General features: G+C 43.4%; 3 protein-coding genes across 3 annotated transcripts; 1 reads left to right on the plus strand and 2 right to left on the minus strand.

The window, feature by feature from the left end:
• Positions 1-2,646: 2,646 nt before the first annotated feature.
• N7479_007873 (C2H2 finger domain protein) lies at positions 2,647-3,042 on the minus strand (the record flags this gene model as incomplete). The annotated part of the gene is given in 2 exon segments (XM_057255567.1): positions 2,647-2,900; positions 2,919-3,042. The coding sequence occupies 2 exon segments, from the start codon at positions 3,040-3,042 to the stop codon at positions 2,647-2,649; spliced, it is 378 nt and encodes a 125-aa protein (XP_057109429.1).
• Positions 3,043-8,121: 5,079 nt separating this feature from the next.
• N7479_007874 (uncharacterized protein) lies at positions 8,122-9,594 on the minus strand (the record flags this gene model as incomplete). The annotated part of the gene is made up of 1 exon (XM_057255568.1): positions 8,122-9,594. The coding sequence occupies one exon, from the start codon at positions 9,592-9,594 to the stop codon at positions 8,122-8,124; it is 1,473 nt and encodes a 490-aa protein (XP_057109430.1).
• Positions 9,595-10,656: 1,062 nt separating this feature from the next.
• Positions 10,657-12,690, plus strand: N7479_007875 (cell wall cysteine-rich protein; the record flags this gene model as incomplete). Its single annotated transcript, XM_057255569.1, has 1 exon — positions 10,657-12,690. One exon carries the CDS (start codon positions 10,657-10,659, stop codon positions 12,688-12,690), a length of 2,034 nt encoding a protein of 677 aa, XP_057109431.1.
• Between the last annotated feature and the right edge of the window lie 7,311 nt (positions 12,691-20,001).

The following is a 20,001-nucleotide window of genomic DNA, read 5'->3' on the forward strand; positions in this document are numbered from 1 at the left end:
TGTCCACCTTATCTCGGCTGATTTATTTAATAGAACTACCTTAATCCGAGCAAGAAGCTGATTTAGGCTGAGCTGGATAATGTGGGTAAGATATGGTATTCGGGTGATAATAGTATCATCTGACAAAGCCTGTTGGAGAGCAGTAGCTAATATCTTGTTGTTTGATGTATTATCTGTTATTAACCCGAATACTTTATCTTCAATATTGTGCTCCACTAGGGTTTCTATAAGAACACTACTTAGGTAAGAGCCGGTATATATACTATAAAGCGGCTTAAACCCAAGTAGTACCTCACGATATACCTAATCACTGTCAATAAAATAGCCAGTAATAGCCATAAATACCTACGAGAATAGAGATATCCAGCAGTCAAGCGCAATAGATATCTTTGAGCCAGAAGGCAGCGTACGAAGGATACGCTGCTGCCGGTCTTTAACTAGACTACCCAATCGGCGACGGATAGTATCGGCAGATGGGATCACTGGAGGGGATAGGGCGGAACGAGCTTTATTGATGATGCGTTTGAATGATAGATGCTCGATCAGATAGAATAGGAGCCGGTTGAGAGTAAGAAATTGGAGGAGATCCTCCTCCCAATCTTCTTGTAAGAAGGGTATACTTACTGAAACCTCTCCCTAGAATAATAATAAATTAGTATAGTTACTTAGTTTTATAATATAAAATATACCTCTCTTTGTAGGAAGTTTGTAATCTCTGCTTTCTTCCCCTTTTCCGACCGTAAACAACCAGCCGTTTTCCGATGTTTCTGGATGGTTAATATACTATAATACTGCGCTTTGCCTATACTGTTCGGGCTTAGTGTATAAGGATACTCTAGGATCTTCCCACAGCGCTTATATATAACCTTTGGTGCGCTATCAATACCCTAAGCTACCTAATAGTAGCTATTCTAGATCTCTGTATAGCGGTTCGAATCCTATTTAAGCTTACTTTTCCTCCCGTAGTCAGTCTCTAACTACTAGTCCACAAAATCGTTATATAACATTGTATCGTATAGAATAAACCCTTTCCTACGGTCGGGTCCAACGCGTTTCAATAAAGGGGGGATTAGGAGGGGATCATCTGGTCTTCGGAAGTTTGAGTCGATTGTGTGTTAACTTGCGGATAGTGTGACTTGTCCAGTTGAAATATATAAGAGATCGTCAAGATCACCACTATAGAGCGACGATGCAAAGTCGGAAAGTTGGCTTTGAGATATAATATGAGAATGATATATAATATATACAAAGGGATATAAGGGGAGAAATTCTTTAACGTACAAAGGAAGAAATACACTAAAGTTGTAGAAGTGTCTAGGAATATTGATATATCAAATATAGTAAATCATCCTACTCTTATTGATTGGTCTATTATACTAAAATTATATAGGTCTAAAGAAATACCCCTGAGATAACCCAGTTAAGACCCAGTCATAACCTATTTAACCCAGTAAGAACCCAGTAAGAACCTATTTAACCCGGTAAGAACCCAGTAAACCCAGTAAAACCCCAGTCAAACCCTAATTCCCACCCCAGTTCCATTAATCCTTCTTAAAATATTTCTTCCTACCCTCCCTTCAAGTCGTATATACCAAGTAGATTAAGAGGTAGTAAGTAGTTTTGAATATAAAGGTTTACTAGATATCTATCCATAGTTATATAAGCTCTAAAATTAAACAGAAGAAGAGAAATAAATGAATTCAAAAATTATTTTACTCTATAGATGAAAATATATATTATATTGATGTATATTGAATATATATATCTACAACTTGGGGTATACTTTGTATTTTGAATGGAATGCTATCGTACGCTTGAGAAAACCAGCAGCCAACATATACCACCTTTCCATATGAAATAAAGCATTTGAAGAAGTAATTAATCTTGAACCAGATATATTGCTTTGAAGAACGAGGTAATTTCTTAAAATTTCCTTTCCCTTGTTGGTAGAGAGTGTAGCATTTCGATATAGAAACCATAACAGGGGAAAATGACAGTATGTTATTTAAATATTTATGCCATAATTTATACAGAAACTGGGTCGAACTGGGGCTATACTGGGTTTTCTGGGGCCCCAGTCACTGGGTCTGGGTTGGGCCTGGGTTATGAGGTTTCGACCCAGACCCAGACTGGGTTGGGTTCTGGGTCGAGACCTTCGACCCAAACTGGGTCGTGCGGAAGTCTACAACCGGCTGGGGGAAGGAGGCCCTTTATATACCTAAGATCCAATAGTGACGGACTCAGCCTCGGGAAATAATTAGACACTGGTGCGATTGTAATCTTCTAAGCTACATTACACGATTGGGTATTAAGCCGTGATAGTGATATAACTAGGCGATAGCGTTGTATATACTGCCCCGACGAGGCAGACAGTGTATACCTATATTTATCCGGATCTCCCTACTTGACTGCGGCTCAGGAGATCATAGCCTGCTTATTCTTATCTTTGAAGTTCCTGTACTGAATTCGAGCAACGCCAGCGACTGACTGCGTATATAATACATATCAATAGTATAGCGCCGGAACGCTATTATATAGCAAGGATACTTCTAGTTGCAGTTGAGGTGACTGTTCTTTTAGACGAATAGCGCCAAAGTGGATCCGGTGTCGTAAAACATCTGAAAGCGAACATCGTCTGGAAGCTCCTCATTCGCAAAGCATTTCTAGATTCTCAGACTTCTCGAGATATTCCTTGGTAGCACGCGACAGCTCGTGGGGTACGGAAACAGGTTGCTGGGCTGAGTCGCTATCACTTTGAATTTCGCTTGGATCCAGCAGCTGGGCTATAAGATAATCCGATGTAGCCGATTTAGAAGCCTTCCTCTTAGGCCAGCCCCTTAACGGACCTCCTTTGGGGACGTCATTGTAAGAAGAACGATTATCCGTAAGAACGCGATTCACTGCAGTCTATATCTCACTGGTCGATGATCCCGACCGCACAACATCGATAATGTGGTGGACATCAGCATCATTAGAAGTCTGTATTGCCTTAAGAAACCCGTCCATAAATTGTTGATGGTACTTAAGTTCTTCTTCCATCATACTTAAGTAGAGTTTGCGTCGTTTGTCAGAGCTCTCATTGACATCGCAGACACAGTCGCGTTTTCTGCATTCCGAGCACGGATTTCTACCACTGCACTATTTTAACGAAAAGTAAGTAGAAGATCTATACTATTATAATATTCCCTACCTTTGTCCGCCGACGCTGACATTCTTTGCAGGCAGTGGACTGTCTTCGTATCTTGTTTTGATGCTTCATTTTGAAATTGATCAACTACTGCTTCTTTGTTGGTTGTTATTGGAGGCCGAATAGGTCTGAAGGGGAGCAGACATAGTCATATAGTGTGTTGAGAGGAAGGGTGGAGGAGACAGTTAGCGGGAAGTAGAAGGTAGGGTGACCGAGAAAACGAGTCAAGTCAGACAGAGAGCGGGCCAAAAAAACACCCTTCGATACCGCCTTCTTTATTTTCAGTGGCTGAAAATAAGCGCCCACCGAGGCTCTGAAACGAGAACGCGTCCGTAGCGTACACTGTCGTCCAATAAAAGCCACTGCAGAGACCCGCTCCTACAGTAAGATGATAAGCCAATGAACGCAATCCTCACTGAACGGCGTCTGGCTAAACCGCCATCCGCAATTCGTGGTCGCCCTAGACTATCTCAAAACCAGCCTAGGCCCAGAATGATTGGACTAGGAGAGAACTAGTATTAAGACCCAGCTTATATAACGTTTACCCTTCTGTGTTGTATATACTCTTCAGTTGGTCGTACTGTAACTAATTTCATCTTAAGAGGATTCTCCTATAACCTGAACCCTCTCGAAAGAAGCCTTTTGTTCTCGGTCTTCCAAGGAAACTTTGCTCCTGAAACGGTCTAACTAGCAGTGATATTTTATTAACGTCCTCTTATTTCACACCCTATAGGATACTCTATATAGCTCTATTATAGATATAAGATCTGTCTTTCATCCCAGCACCACTTCTGTTAGAATTCTTTCGGGGAACCATACGTCTTGTCTGTATTATACTCTTGGTATAAGCAGTATAGGTCTATATGTATCCTGAAATGGGTATCTTATAAGTACCTAGGATACTATACTATCTATAGAAGGTTCTTCTCTTTTATAAGTCGACTATTGGTTAGACTTCCGCAAAGCTCGAAAAGCCCGAAACCCGACCCGACCCGACCCTCAAAAGGGTCGGGTTTCGAGCCTAGGTCCAAAGCTCGCAGCGGGTTTCGGGCTTTTAGGTTAAGCCCCCAGCTCGAAAGGGGGGGGCCATCCGAGCCTAATCCTCCGGATCATATGATTTATGAAACTTACAGCATGTTTAGAGGCTGTTTTTTAGCCTTTAATAAATGTAATATTTAAATCAATTTAGTTCTGAATAGTAGATCTAGATTTAAATATATGAATTACAGTTTAAATTTAGAGAGATTAGTTATTTAAGAAATTAAATAAATTACAGAAGTTCATATAAAATTGCAGTTGTAGTATAGTGAGTAAATATATATCTTCAAATTCAAAATAATAATTTTATTACTTTTTATATTCTCTCACTTTCTACCGGTCGCATTTAGTTTAAATTTAATATATATATTTCAACCCTCTTTCTCTTTCTATATTTAAAATTTAAATTAAATATACCTAGGAAAAGCTGAGATACAGTGATTACAGCATTAATAACTAAGCAGTTTTATGAATGCCAAGACCATATATTTATACAATTTCGAGCCTAGGGGGGGGGGGGCCCGACGGGCCCCCCCCTTCGAGCCGGGGTCCGGGTCGAGCCCAAAAAGTTCGACCCCCGGCCCGTTGAGGGTCGGGTTTCGAGCCCGGAGCTTGGGCCCAAAGTTGGGCTTTGCGGAAGTCTACTATTGGTCGCGAGCTTCTCTTCCTTATACTTAGACACCACAACTCGGCTTAACGCCTACGAGCTTCCTACTTAGTGTTATATATCATTTGAAAGATATACCGGAAGTTTATTTATATCTTATGTCTAATTAAAGGCTCGAAGGCTCAAATACGTTTATATTCGTATTCGCTATTTGTATTGGGCTCTTTTGTGTATTCTGCTGACCGCCTCTAGGAAGCCCCGGCGATTCGCTACGCTTCTAGAGTGCTATCAGTTTCTATATAGACTTACTTCCTATATAGCAGTTTCTATATAGACCGCCCTACTATATAGCAGTTTCTATATAGACTTACTTCCTATATAGCAGTTTCTATATAGACCGCCCTACTATATAGCAGTTTCTATATAGACTTCCCTCCTATATAGCAGTTTCTATATAGACTTCCCTCCTATATAGCAGTTTCTATATAGACTTCCCTCCTATATAGCAGTTTCTTATTCTCTTTGGTTATCGATCCACACCAGAAAAGATTCTAATGACTCTTTATCCGCATAATCTGTTGTAGGGCCAGCAAAAACAAGCCTTGCTTCCAGTCTAACTACCTAAATATCATATAAATCGTTCACAATATTCAGCCGTACTTTATTTAGGGGTTTTAAAAAGTTCAATAGGCCAGTTTTATCCCGGGTAGCCAGAGCTTACTAAAGAATATCATTGCTATTAAGACCTTTATATAATTCTCTGGGTTTAGGCGAGGAAACCCTTCCGACTGAAAAATTCTGTCCAGCCGGGCTATATACGAATCTCGAATAGTTCGAGGCCCTATATTATCTATTTAGAAATGGTGCAAGTATACCTTCACTCTCCCTTTGCAGTAGTTCTGACGTTCCTAGAATATATCTTCCTGGGACATAATGAATTTCCGAGACAGGTAGATAAAATCGAGGAGAAAATAATAAGACTTGAACTTTAAGAAGGTAATTTCAAATGAGCCTGAATAAAAGATCCCTTTGAAAATTTGTATTCGGAATATTCGACCTTTAGGAAAATTGAAGTGATTGTAAAGTCTATGGCCCGAAATTTTAGACCCCTAGAATATTCCATTATCATGAAGATTATGGATCGATAATTTTTTACTCCGTCGGTGTTAACCGGACATAGGGAATTGGCGTAATGGTTACAAGGTGCAAAAGCGCAATGCGAACAAGATACGTAAGCATAAGCGCCTACGAGGTAGACTGCGACATCGCCCGTCCATGGGCACCTAGGAGGTGCCCATCGCCCCTATTTGGATTTTCGAGTGCCCGTCCATAACGCCCACCGCCCACGGGCATGCCCACCGTTATATAAAGTTGTCTTAAATATATATAAAAATCAGATATATAGTAAATTATACTATATATATTTATATAGATCTTATTAAAAAATCCGGAATTATGATTGTAAATATGTAAAAAATACAAATTTAGTTGAAATATTTTGAAATCTGTCCATAAAAATCACGTGTTACGCTAATTTTGCTTACTAAAAAGGCCCACGGGCGCCCACGACGCCCACGGCCCGTGGGCCCTAAGGGTAGGGCCCATTTCCCGCTTACATGAGGCCTGTGGGCAATGCCCACCCGCCCGTCCATGGGCGATGTCGCAGTCTAGTAAATAGGATAAATTACAACTTGATATCTCAACAACGGTGGCCTCTAGGGGCTTTTGATTGTAGGATATTTTCTTTTATTAGGAAGTTTAATGGCTTAGTGATTGAGATATATATATTTTATAAATATTTCTAGCTCGTAATTTTGATACCATGATAATGCAGCTTTTAGATTTCTCTGAAATTGACGTAGTGTGTTAATTAGTCTTATGATCGGTTATCTACAAGAAATGAAATAAAACACAAAAGTGGTTGTTGAGATATATATGTAGAAATTATCGGATTTACGTGTTTTGGGCTGCGTCGCTCGCTTACATGCGTCACTCGCTTACCGAATACGTTAAGGACCTTTATCCTTTACAAAAGTAGCTTCTCTCGTGATATTTTAAAGGCGGTGGCGTAAGAGACAGGGGCTGAGATCTAGCGATTGTGAGCACCGGTCGCCAGCTAGTGCCCGCGACACCTGTGACACCATTTCCTGTCCACCTAGGAATTCTATTACCTTACTCAATCTAGTCGTACTTTCGTAGGATATAGAGTTTCTATCGATCATTATAATCGTGCGGTTAGTCTAGGAGCAACGGGGAACCGTGGTATTTCGTAGGATATAGGATTTCTAGCGACCATGATAATCGTGCGCTTAGTCTAGGAGCAACGGGGAAACGAGGTGCTTCCCGAAATTTAGGAGTAGCGGAGAACTGTAGATTGTCTACGATCCCGCAGGAGTGGCAGAGTAGGGACGCACTAAACAGTAGGGACGCACTGGATAGTAGGGACGACGCACTGGAGAGCCTGTTTAAATGGGGCAATGAACGCGACACAAGTTTTAGTGTCGCGCTCTGCCTTTTTCATCCTTTCCAGTGTATTCGCATGCCCTCGTTAAGGAAACATTGAGAATTTTCTTGATCACCGAATGACAGCCTCGCCTTTCAAAGACCAGTGCTATCAGGGATACGCAATACAGATGTAGCCTTCAGAGTATATTAGGAATAATACCGCGGTATCAGAAAAGTATTCATTCAAGCAAGGTGATTGATGATACATAAGGCAGGGCGCCTTGGTCTCGTCTGGCCAATCCTATATCCAGACTTGCATGACGTTGACCACCGCTTCTTGGCCCTAATATTTAACATTTGTTTCGCCTATTGTTCTTGTGGTCCCCTTGCTTGTCATCATTCTTTTAGTCGTTATATCTTGATCCATCTCGGCCCATCTCTTGTTTGAAAGGGAAAATCATACATGTATTCAATAAACGGCAGCATATATAAAACATTAGGCACCAGCTTGGGACTTTGCGGCCGTTGAATTCGAGGCTTATTACTCTCAGCTCCTCTCTAGCATTCTGGAAGATGCTAGGCGTCTGTGAGTATATTTTACCCAGATGAAGAGGTCTATCAACGGCTCGCATGGTCATGTTTAACTCGTTGTGGGCGTCATATTTGCATGAAAATCTGAGTTGAAATTGATTTAAAGCGAGTGGAATGGACAAGGTAATAAAAATGAATGAAATACCCGAAATACCCAACGCACTGACCGACCGCATCAAACCATAGATATGGAGGTTCGGTGAATAGATGCGTCTCAAAATCTAGCCCGGTTTGGTAGTTGAATATCAAATTTCTAAATAATTTTGAATGGGACGTCGTCAATGCGAACAATCACGTGGTGTCTACCTCTTGGTAGAGATTGAATATAGAAAGTATTCAGTTGGCTCTGTCTAAGGTTTGGCTCAACCGTGTATATAGTGAGGTGACGGTGGAAGAAATCGGTGTCTCTCCAGTAGAATGCTCGATAGCCCGCGTCCCAATGTCTATGAGCAAGAAGTTGATTGTACGGCGTTCCAGTCTCATTCATGAACCCTGCAGCGTTCCAACGTATCTCGAAGGCTGCATGGTCGCAGTAGACACGCCACTTGCTTGTACCGCCATCAGGAGTAGGTAGGAAAAACTCTCGAAGGTGATACTGAGGGCAGATATTCTTGGTATCAAGAACTTTGTTCGCCTCCAACTGAGATTTGGACTGCTGCAAGTTGCCTTCTGCCTGGAGGCGAAGTTTGTCTTTCTCAGAGGTGCATTGAGAATTGGCGTTGGAAACAGCATTGTCTTTTTCGGCTTGGCATTGGGACCAGGCATCGTCCGTTTGCTTCTGAAGCCGGTCCTTCTCGTTGGCGCATTGGGAGCTGGCAGCGTCTTTCTCCGACTTGCATTGTGCTTCTCCCTGTTGACGAAGTTGGTCCTTCTCGTTGGCGCATTGGGAGCTGGCAGCGTCTTTCTCCGACTTGCATTGTGCTTCTCCCTGATGGCGAAGTTTGTCCTTCTCAGTGGTGCATTGAGAATTGGCGTTGGAAACAGCATTGTCTTTTTCGGCCTGGCATTCGGACCGAGCGTCGTCTGTTTGTTTCCGAAGCTGGTCCTTCTCGGTGGCGCATTTGGAGCTGGCAGCATCCTTCTCCAACTTGCATCCCGCTTGAGCATCATTGATTTTCTTCTCAAGCTGACCTTTGTCGTTTTGAAACCGGGCCTCCGCTTGCTTCTTGGTGTTGTCTGCAAGGGCGGTCTTCTCCTGCTCGCACTGTGCTTTGTCGGTCTCCTTTTCGCTCTGGCACTTCACAGCAGCATCCTTCTCGCACTGCATCCCTGCAGCATCAGCCGCCGCCCCGCATCCTCCAGCGGGCTCGGACTCGGGCTCTGATATCAGCTTGCTGGTCTTCTCGAGCAAGAGCATCGACTGCATCTTGTTAGTCGAGTAGCTGTCGGAGGTGATGAAGTAGCAGTTCCCACCAGCTTGCCACGAGGAGGCGGGACAGTCGGCGCCGGCGTCAGAGCAGCGTTTAGCACACTCGCGTGCACTATTAACTTTGACGGGAGTGTGATTGTAGGGCATCGCCCATGTCTCACAGGTATAGGAAAACTCGACGCCGTCCACGAATCCCTTGTCGGATTTCGTTTGACCACAGCACGCTTTGTAGACTTCTCTGGGGGAACCACCGGAGAGAGATAGACAATTCCCTCCCGAGGGAGCTTGCGTGGTAGTGGCCCATGCCGTTCTGGCGGAGAGGAGGGCAAGCAAAGCTGAGTAGGAAGCGGAAACCATGATTTTGAAAGGCCTCTATACCACTGTTAGGTGGCAACAAGGAATTCAATCAGATTGATAGAGTTGATAAAAGTAAGTCAAGACCAGCGAACACGATCAGTTATAGCAATGGATGGAGAAGAAAAAAAAGGACCTCGGGGACTAGTGCCATGGGCGCAGCTGAGAAAGCTCGGTATGGGTCTCGACAATGACGATGGAGGTGGTGCCAATAATTGGCATGACAAATATAAAGCTTAGAAACCAATATCGCTGACGTGGTTCACGTTGTATCATATCCTTCCCCCCTTCCCTAGTTTCGGTGATTGTCATACAAATTCCTCGAGTGGAATAGATACATGGACATAGTTGATATAGATCCATTCATCTTGCCATCCAATCATCCGAACGGGGTCCAATTTCAGCTGTACCATAGTGGACTATGTAGCCTAGTGCGAAGTGGTCGGTTGATCAACATCCAGATCGAGATGCATTCATTGGATCCATTTATCCCGCTAACATAACGCACCCTTGGCAATGACAGGTGAAGAGGAAAGGGGATGAAGGATATTCCAAATTTCTTTCTTTATCACATAGATATTGCGATGATTTAAATATGATTTAAACATGTATGTTGTTGCGGAGTTTGGGCAGATCTTGGGTCGGAGCGGTCCGGAAAATTGGATCGACCGGTTGGTCACAAACGAGTGGAGTCGTTCGATCTTGTGGACTTCACAATACGGCTTGTGGACCCTGGTGTCGATTCCTACCCCTTAGATCAATATCTTCACTATTTCTTGTCGATCGGTCTCTTTCCATCCACTCGATCCAACGTACAACAAGAACCATCTTGGAAAGTGAACAGCTCCACGCACTTCTCAGTCACCGGGTTTCCTGATCCACTTCTACGGCTGAAGATTCATGAAAAATGAGGACCGGCTGAGTTTCGGAGATTGCTGGGCTCTCTTGGCCTGAGCGATTTTCATTATGTACCATGCTGAGGGAAAAACGTATAAGTATCTATCTCGAACCTCCCCTCCTACTTGATCCTACATCAATCTTTTGTTTTTCCCTTTCCCAACCACGATGGTGAAATTGGAGTCTCTTTTGACCCTCCTGTCCTTGTCCGCCTCCCAGGTGGCAGCCCGGCCCGCCTCTCCCGGTCAAACCAAGTATACTCTCGATAATATCCGTCCCTTGACAGACTTTTCCTCTGGTCTAACGAAATGTTGTCCAGAGGGAACCGAATTTGACGGCAAGGATTGCGTGTTGGGTGTCCCTCTGTGTCCTGAGGGCTTTACCCGCAATGAGGACAAGTGTGTGTCCAACGTGAAGCCTATCTGTCCGGATGGCAGTGAATTCAACGGCAATATCTGTGTCGCGACCATACCTCCCGTTTGCCCCCCGGGCACCGAGTTCAAAGGTCGGACGTGCGTTACAGGACCTGCAGCCTGCCCCGCTGGTCTGGAGCCTAAGGGCAATATCTGTCAATCTAAGCAGACTCCTGCCTGCCCCGACAACTATACTTTCAACGGAAAGACCTGTGTTAGTGTCCAGATTCCCCAGTGTCCCAATGGATTGGATTTCGGCAATGGAAGCTGTATTAGCGTCAGCTCCCCTGTGTGCCTCTCAGGCGCTGAATTTCACGCTGCTTTTAAGGTGTGCGCCTCGACTTCTAGCCCCGCCTGCGAAGAGGGAAGCCACCTGAAAGAATATCAGTGCGTGTCTGATATCAAGCCTGCCTGTCCCGATGATAGCACCTTCAATTCGCGTACCGCACGATGTACCGCATCTGAGAAGCCCTCTTGTGAACCCGGATTTCAGCTGGATCTGGTCAACAAGAAGTGTGTCCTCGATGAGGAGCCTAATTGTCCTCCTGGAAGCGATCTATCTACCGATTTCACCTCCAACACCGCCCGTTGCTGCCCCGCTGATATGTCGTGGGACGGTAACATATGCGGTCTTGAGGTCGACCCGACCCATGAATGTCCTCCTGGCCTTACTCAAGTAGGCACATTCTGCCAGAAACAGCCTATTAAGGTCCCTGAATGCCCGCCTGCCTCTAAGTTCAGCGGTAGTCGCTGTTTGTCGACGGAGCTTCCAGAATGCCCCCCCGGGCATCTCCTAGACGGCTCGATCTGCATCACCTCTAAGCAGCCGGAATGCCCCCCTGGTCTAGTCCTCTCGGGCGAGAACTGCCTCTCTACCGCCGAAGTAAGCTGTCCGACCGGCACACGATTTGAGAAGGGCATTTGCATCAGCATCCAGCGGCCCGTCTGTGAGGACGGCTTTATCTTCAATGGCGAGGACTGCGTGTCAACCACCTCCACGCCAGAGTGCACCGAGGAGGGCGGCGTCTTTAACGGCGAGGAATGTATTACTCCCCACACCCCTGTCTGCTCCGAAGGCATGACTTTCGACGGCACCCGCTGTATTTCGACTAGCACTCCAGTTTGTCCCCCTAACGCTATCCTCGACGGCCAAGGCGACTGCATCACTACCTCTACGCCCAAATGCCAGCCCGGATCTATCCTTGTCGCCGGCGGCTGCATTGTCGGCGTCCCCACTTGTATGAAGGGCACTGTCTTCGACGGTAAGCAGTGTATCAGCCCTAAGGACCCCAAGTGTCCCGTTGACCACAAGTGGACCAACGGCCGCTGTATCAAGCTGGTCGGCCTCGAGTGCGGCCCCGGCTACACTCCCTTCAACGGCGAGTGCATCTCCGAAAACAAACCCGAGTGTCCCCCCGGCACCGACTTCGACGGCAAGGACTGTGTTGGATCTGAGCCTCTTTGTGACGAAGGCCTAGTCTTCGACGGCGAGGAGTGCGCTCACCCCTCCGAGCCCGCATGCCCACCCGCCATGAAGTTCAACGGCAAGAAGTGTGTGGCTGAGAAGCTTCCAGAGTGTCAGCCCGGCACCGCCTTCAAGAAGACCACTAAGGAGTGTGTCGCTATCTCAGCCCCCGAGTGTCCCACCGGCCAGGTCTTCAACGGTAAGCAGTGTGCCTTGGCCTCGGGTGACTGCATGAACTTCGAGTACTGCCCCTCCGCTGGTATGCCTGCATGCGGTGATAGTGCGATCTTTGATACCACCACTGGTATGTGCGCGGACTTTTAGGTAGATACACCACTTGTGGCAGTCAGCGAGCACATGTTACTGTGTACGAGGCCTGCCGGGAAAGCATTGAAAGCAACGGACTTGACTTGAGTGTCTTCTAGAGAGGGATGAAATTACAGCCAAGGTGAACCAGTAGCGTCTCGGCGAACTTTGTCACCCAGTGAATTACCTAGGCGCTTCATCGCGAATGCTGAATGGTATTAATCACTCAGTATAGGATGTAAAATCGCTCGCTGCTCTTAAAATATTTATTGTCCCTGGTTCTCGACCCAACTTCAAATGGAATTGGATATGCTAAGTGATAAGGTTAATATGGATACGAGAGAGTAATATCGGAGACACGGACCCTATAGTAAAGACACTCGTCGGTATGACGATAAGCACTCGACTCCACAATCGCACCGGCCCGGGCCCCGGAACCAGCGAATAAAGCAAGTGATGATCCGGTTTGTACCCTAGCCCTCTCATGGTTATAATCGTGGGAATCGCTAGTAAATAACCGGCGTAGGAGGTAATCAATATCTTTTGCTGTAACCAAAAAAGGCTCGCGTGGCTTTGTGCGGAGCTTATATTTCTTTGTCAAATCTACCCGGATATACTATTTAAAAAGTTGTTAGTTCTGCTCGAGCGGTGGTCGACAGACATACATTAAGAACTAGACTGCGACATCGCCCATGGACGGGCGGGTGGGCATTGCCCACAGGCCTTATATAAGCGGGAAATGGGCCCTACCCTTAGGGCCCACGGGCCGTGGGCGTCGTGGGCGCCCGTGGGCCTTTTTAGTAAGCAAAATTAGCGTAACACGTGATTTTTATGGACAGATTTCAAAATATTTCAACTAAATTTGTATTTTTTGCATATTTACAATCATAATTCCGGATTTTTAATAAGATCTATATAAATGTATATAGTATAATTTACTATATATCTGATTTTTATATATATTTAAGACAACTTTATATAACGGTGGGTATGCCCGTGGGCGGTGGGCGTTATGGACGGGCACTCGAAAATCCAAATAGCCCACCGCCCACCGTGGACGGGCGATATCGCAGTCTAGTACTAGTATCTCGTTGACAATGCAGGTTCAGTGGACTCCCAAATTACCGTTGTATTTTATCGAATATCACATCAACATGATGCCTCTCTAAAATAATTTTTACACCAAGTTTTTGCCCAGTTAATATACATCACCTCTTCTTTCTGTTGCCCACACTTATATCTGCATTTCAATTTGTATTATTAAAACAGGCTGACAAAGATTTCGACCAACATGAAGGGTTTGCTGGTGCTAAAAGTATGCTATAGAGACATTGCAGACACGTGAAAGGTAGGGCGGGCAACATGCCAATAATATTAAAAGTACGGTTGCTTTCCCGTTGCCGCACCCATTTGATGACCGCAAATAACACCGGTGATTGCCCTTTAAGTCTTGCGGCGGCCGCCTTTATGAGTTCATTATATAAAGGACCAGTCTGCGTGTAATAATTTAAGGAATATCGTGGTCTTTGAATATCGTGGTCTTTTCGCGTTCCATGATTGATGGCTCCCCTTTGTGCAATAACATTTATATTTATTGAGCCCTTTCCTATTAGCGGACCTAAGACTTATAAGAGCCCCCTCTATCTATATTTTTCTATATAGGTTTCTCTACCCCCCCAATACCCCCAGATATCAAGGTAACGTGCCCAATAGCCGCTATCAAGGCTACTAAGTCCAAGGATACCACTTCGAAAAGAAAATTGATGCGGCAAAAACAATACCGCCGTAAAATAAGTCTGATGAAAAAGGTATACGAATATAGTAGGATATACAGCGCAGATATATATATAGGAATTCGTATCCGAGAGACAGGCTAGGTATATATTTTATCAGCGGATACTTCGGGATTTTGGGCTTTCCTCAGCTTACAATTAGTATATCTCAAACTATAGCTCTGATAAAAAGATAACTGACCTATCAAGAACTCCTACTATCCAGTCCCGATACTAGTGATAGACTAGGATCTACAGTAGGTTAGTAAAGATACACCGCAACAACCTATATAAAGTTATAAGATCGAAGCGGAACTCTTACCAGAAAGAACCTTTGTTTTTCCTATCCTCGCTTAGGAATTTTATACAATTATTATCCCAATAGTTTAATTTACTTTACAAGAATATAGCTGTGATTGGCGGTCTAATAATGAATTCTATATAAGGAAGAAGGCTCTATAAGGAAGAGATCTCTGTATAGAAGAGAACTATATATAGAAGAGAATTACAATATAAAGGCTTACAGAGACCTAATTACTAACCTAAATAGGGCTAGCAAATACGAGATATTATTGGCTAGCCTAGCTACTCGGTCTTCCTACTCTAAGGTAGAGAAAGGAGTCCTAGAGAACCCTTCTTAAATCTTTAGTATATCCTTATCTCCGGCTAACACTGAATAACTTTAATATTATTGCCCCTGTAATTCCTACCTAGGAACACTACGGGTAATCCTAGGAGCCCCTAGGCCCCCGGGAACTTAGAATTAGGCCCTAGGAGCGAAGGGCTGGTGAATAACTGCTTAGAATCTGTAAGATAGTGTCCTATATACTAGGACGCTTATTCCTAGGATCTATAGTATAGTTCTTAGGTACGCTCTTAGTCGCTCCTAGGGATTAGAGGTATTTCTAGGATCACTTAATCCGTGCCTAGGAGCGTGTCTGGCGTTCCTGGGCTGTAGTTAGCTCCGGGGAACTTAATCGGTGTTCCCGGGAGCCCTATATCTTGTTTGGGGATATATTTTAGTGTCGCGCTCCTTAAGATATAAGCCTCCTAATTAATCAGTATCAATGTCCGATTCCGTATCTTCTTTGGCGTAGTAATTCCTTTCGGTACTGAGGCGATAAACCTCTTCTGTATACCTGCGAAGATATATCTTATATAGCAGATCTTCTATATATATAACACCTTCTATCCTGTTTGAAAGTAAATATAGGGGAGTGACTAACAATAGATTAGAGGGGCTAATATATAATTGGTTCCTAACTTCTCCCTGCTCTACCTTAGAGAAGCTCTAGACCACTTAGTAACCCTAGTGGCTGTCCCGCCGATTTATAGCCCTATCGATAAAAGTGGCCGGATATAGTTAGTATATCTCTTACTGTTGTTGAGAGTGCCACTAGACCGAAATTGGTAACCTCACTCTATATATTTCGAGTACCCTTATCGCTTCTTAACCTAGATACCAGTGTTAATTTCCTCTCGGAATCAAGATCTATATAGTAAACAAGGAACTATATATATTGTCCTTTGGCTAAGTAGGTAGCCTTACCTAATCTTCTCTTTAAGCGTGGCCCGTCTGATACTTCGTATCCTGTGATAGACCACAATTCCCTCCGATAAACTTATAACCCTTCTCTCGAAGGGCGCAGATATTAACGTCTAAAAGCTGTGGTCGTTCCTATAATAGATATGATCCAACGATCGATTTATTCGTGAGAATATCTAGGTGTGCTGAAACCGTGGTCTTTCCTATGATAGATATGATCCGACGATTACCTGATCCTACCTTTATAATGAAGACCGAGAAAGCCGTATAATATAGTAATTCTGTAGATAGTTGTACTACCACACCTAAGGGAGTCTCTTTTAAGGAGCGATTAACGGGGAAGTCACGTACGAAGTACCGCTTGAAAACAGAAATAGGAGAGTAATAATAGGTTAGAGGAGCCAATATATAATCGGGTCCCGACTAGCGTCCTCCTTATAGGTGGTGATTATAAATACCAGAAGGCTAAAGTATCCAGCGTTCTCTCTTAGCCTTAGGCTTAGGTTACTATTCTGGGAGTAAGCGTAGGAAGTACAATATAATATATAGTTAATCTAAAGTTCCAGAAGCCGTCGCGAGCTATATAGTGATCGTCGTCGGTTTTGGTTAGAAATAGGGTGGATCGTAAAAATCGGGAGTTCCGAGTGCCGTTGCGGAGAATATCCTAGGGAGTAGAAAGGCGAGGGGTTCTAGCTTAGCGGAAGGTACCACTGGGTAATAATTCGGCCGATCCGAAACTGAGTATTGGACTCTATACTTACGGTATATACAGCTTGTAAGCTAAGTGCAGCTTCGCTTTAACACTACACCTTATTTGTAAGGGCCGAGGTAGTTAAACGACTACTACTACGGCCTACCGTTAATTCTTAATTAATTAATAATAGTCTCTTAATCAGATTAAATAAACTGGTCTATAATATATAAAGGCCTACCTAATTATAAGTTTAACAAATACTAGTAAAAAACAGAGGTAGAAAACAGAGGTAGTGATACTGTAGCAATTAAAATTCAAGTGTTTAAAATAAGGGCTGTTGAAAGTGGTGAGAAGGTTGTTTAGACACTGTCCCCTCTAAAAAGAAATTGGGTTGATTAAATAGGATTGGTTAAACAATATCACCCTCTCTAACTAGATATAAGGCCCGTGTATTTTCCTAATACTCTTATACCCCTAGGTCTCTCTGGCCCGAAATTAGTTTAGCCTCGTTGCAAAGACACCTCCGCTCTATTCCGAGCCCTCGGGCGAGACCGGAGAACTTAAACTTACTATCCTTGTTCTCTCCTGTGTTTACTGTAGACGTAGGGTGGTAGGGTATTAGAGAATACACAGATATCAGAGAACGCGGAGACAAATAAGCCAATAATATCTAATAAACACTATCCTTCCTTTTCTACTAAGTGGTATTCAATTTAATTAATTAATTAAACAATATAATTTCCTCGAATAAGTAAAACACTTATCCAGTAACTTCCTTTATATTTAATATACGTATAAAGGGTAAGGACTGTGAGAACTACCGTTAAGAAATATTGACCTCCTATTTACTCAACGTTTATCGAGTTTGTCGTGTACAATAGTCAATATACGTCCAGGATCACCCAATCCACCCGATTTCCACAATAATATTTCCTAAAGGGTATCCGTTTCCTCACTCTACTATAACGATACGTTAAATCGGCCCCTAGCGCTATCGGAAATAAGCGGCTTCTTAATTATTTAACGCCGCCGCACTTAAATATATTTGCCTATCTTACTAAACCTAGCTAGCTGTTTTTCTGATTAACCTACGATATACTAAGTTAGGGAGCTATATTTAATTATCGCTCCTAGGATTATACTTACGGCCTCTGGGAGCTTAATATCCTTTAGGAACTATACCTATCACTCCTAGGAGCGAGATAGATCGTTCCTGGGCTCTCTACCTTAGATCCTAGAGTATACCTATCCGTTCACGGGGCCCTCTAGTTCTCTAGGAACTGGTGGTTCCTAGGTACACTCTTAGTCGCTCCTAGGGATCAGAGGTGTTTCTGGGATCACTTAATCTATACCTAGGACCGTGTCTAGCGTTCCTAGGCTGTGGTTAGCTCGGGGGAACTCGATCGGCGTTCCCGGGAGCCCTATATTTTTTGTTCTATAGGCCCGAGCTAAAGTCTATACTAGGTCGATAATTGGCTTCTAAGGAGATAACTAAACTTACTGTTCTCAATTGTAACAACGAAACCAAAATAAATACTATATATATTAACGAGGGCTAGGAATAGTAAACCTTAAGTAAATTTCAAATTATCCGGCGCAGTAACCGGTCCTCTTCTTAGATATTTCTTACGACTATAATAATCGTGCGGTTAGTCTAGGACTAACAGGGAAATATAGTACTTCCCGAGATTTAAAACTTCTAGGCTATTATAATTGTATAGAAGGCTTAGGAGTAGAACCTATAGATTGTCTACGATCCTATAGGAGGTAGCGAGTAGGGACGCACTGGATAGTAGGGACACACTAGAGAAAGGACACACTGGAGAGTATAGATACACTAGGGAGTATAGACACACTGGAGAGTAGGGACACACTAGAGAGCAGGGACACACTATAGAGTAGAGGGAAACTGGAGACGATAGTTTGTGTCGGGATATACTGGAGGGCGCGAAACAAAAGGGTTTATAATAGTACTGTAATTTCCTATAGAAGTGTATAGAATCGACTAGTAGTTCAGCCCCCAATAAGTAAATATAAAGTACCCGATGATTTAGGCCGTGATCTACCTTATCCGCCCCGGTCTACCTTCCTATTTCCACTCCCACTAACCTAGTGGCTAAGGTTCTGCAACTATAATATCTTAGTCTATATTTCGTTCACCTATCTTAAGTGAATATAACTTTGAGCGAATCTGCGAATCAGTATAAACTCGCCGACTTATACTATAGATCCAGACGGCGAAGTGATTATAATATTGCGCAATATAAACAGTCCGTTTGTATAACTGGCTGGAAATCTATTTACTAGTAGGGACTCTGATATCCTTCTGTGGTTCTTTAGTAATACCAAAAGTTCTTATAAGGTGACCGAAGTTTCGAAATTCCGTTTCGAACCATTAGAGCTAAGTCTTAAGGAACAGAGTAGGAAAAAGAAGAAGAAGGGAAAGAAAAGAAAGTCCGGTATAACTATAACCGCTTTTGAGTTTACTTCGATAAATAAAGAGCCCGCTGCTGAAGAAGCTGCTGCCGAAGAACACCCTACCGAAGAGCCCGTTACCGAAGAGCCCGCTGCTGAAGAGCCCGCTGCTAAAGAGCCCGTTGCTGAAGAGCCCGCTACCGAAGAATACCCTACCGAAGAGCCTATTGCCGAAGAGGCTGCTGTCGAAGGAGATTTCGCTGAATTACCGGTTTATAATTGCTTACGTATTTAGGTATCTGCGAAGTATTTGATATTTACCTCCCCGGTTTTCAAAAAGATACTGACTGGTGGCTAGAAAGAAAGTATTACTTACTTTAAAAAAGGCTCAGTTAAGGTCACTGCAGAAAGCTGGGATATTGAAGCACTTATAATACTACTTTAGGCTATTTATAGTCAATACTATCGTATACCCCGGAAGCTAACCCTAGAGATACTCGCCAAAATTGCTGTTATAGCAGATTACTATAAATACAGGGAGGCTTTGTATTTTCTGACGGATATATAGATCAAGAATATAGAGGAGAAGATTCCTACGGCGGTTTCTCGGGATTTAATTTTATAGCTATAGATTACCTAGTTTTTTCGACTCCCTTCTTAATTTAAATTATCGACTTCTATTGCTATATTATAGAGCGACGGTAGGATTGGTAATTTGGGACTTCCGATCCTAGACAATATTATAGGTAAGGATAGATAGATTCTTCTATTTTTCTTTGAAAACTTATAGTAATACAGGATCAATAAACGAAAGTAGAGAGAAGGCTATTAATAACTTGATTGTTCTTCTTTATAAAACACGTAATACCTTTTTATACGGCACTCGTAGCTGTAGTTTTGAA

The sequence above is a fragment of the Penicillium vulpinum genome (genome assembly GCF_028829585.1).
Source record: "Penicillium vulpinum strain IBT 29486 chromosome Unknown utg000003l_segment0_segment0, whole genome shotgun sequence".
NCBI classification, from domain to species: Eukaryota; Fungi; Ascomycota; class Eurotiomycetes; order Eurotiales; family Aspergillaceae; genus Penicillium; species Penicillium vulpinum.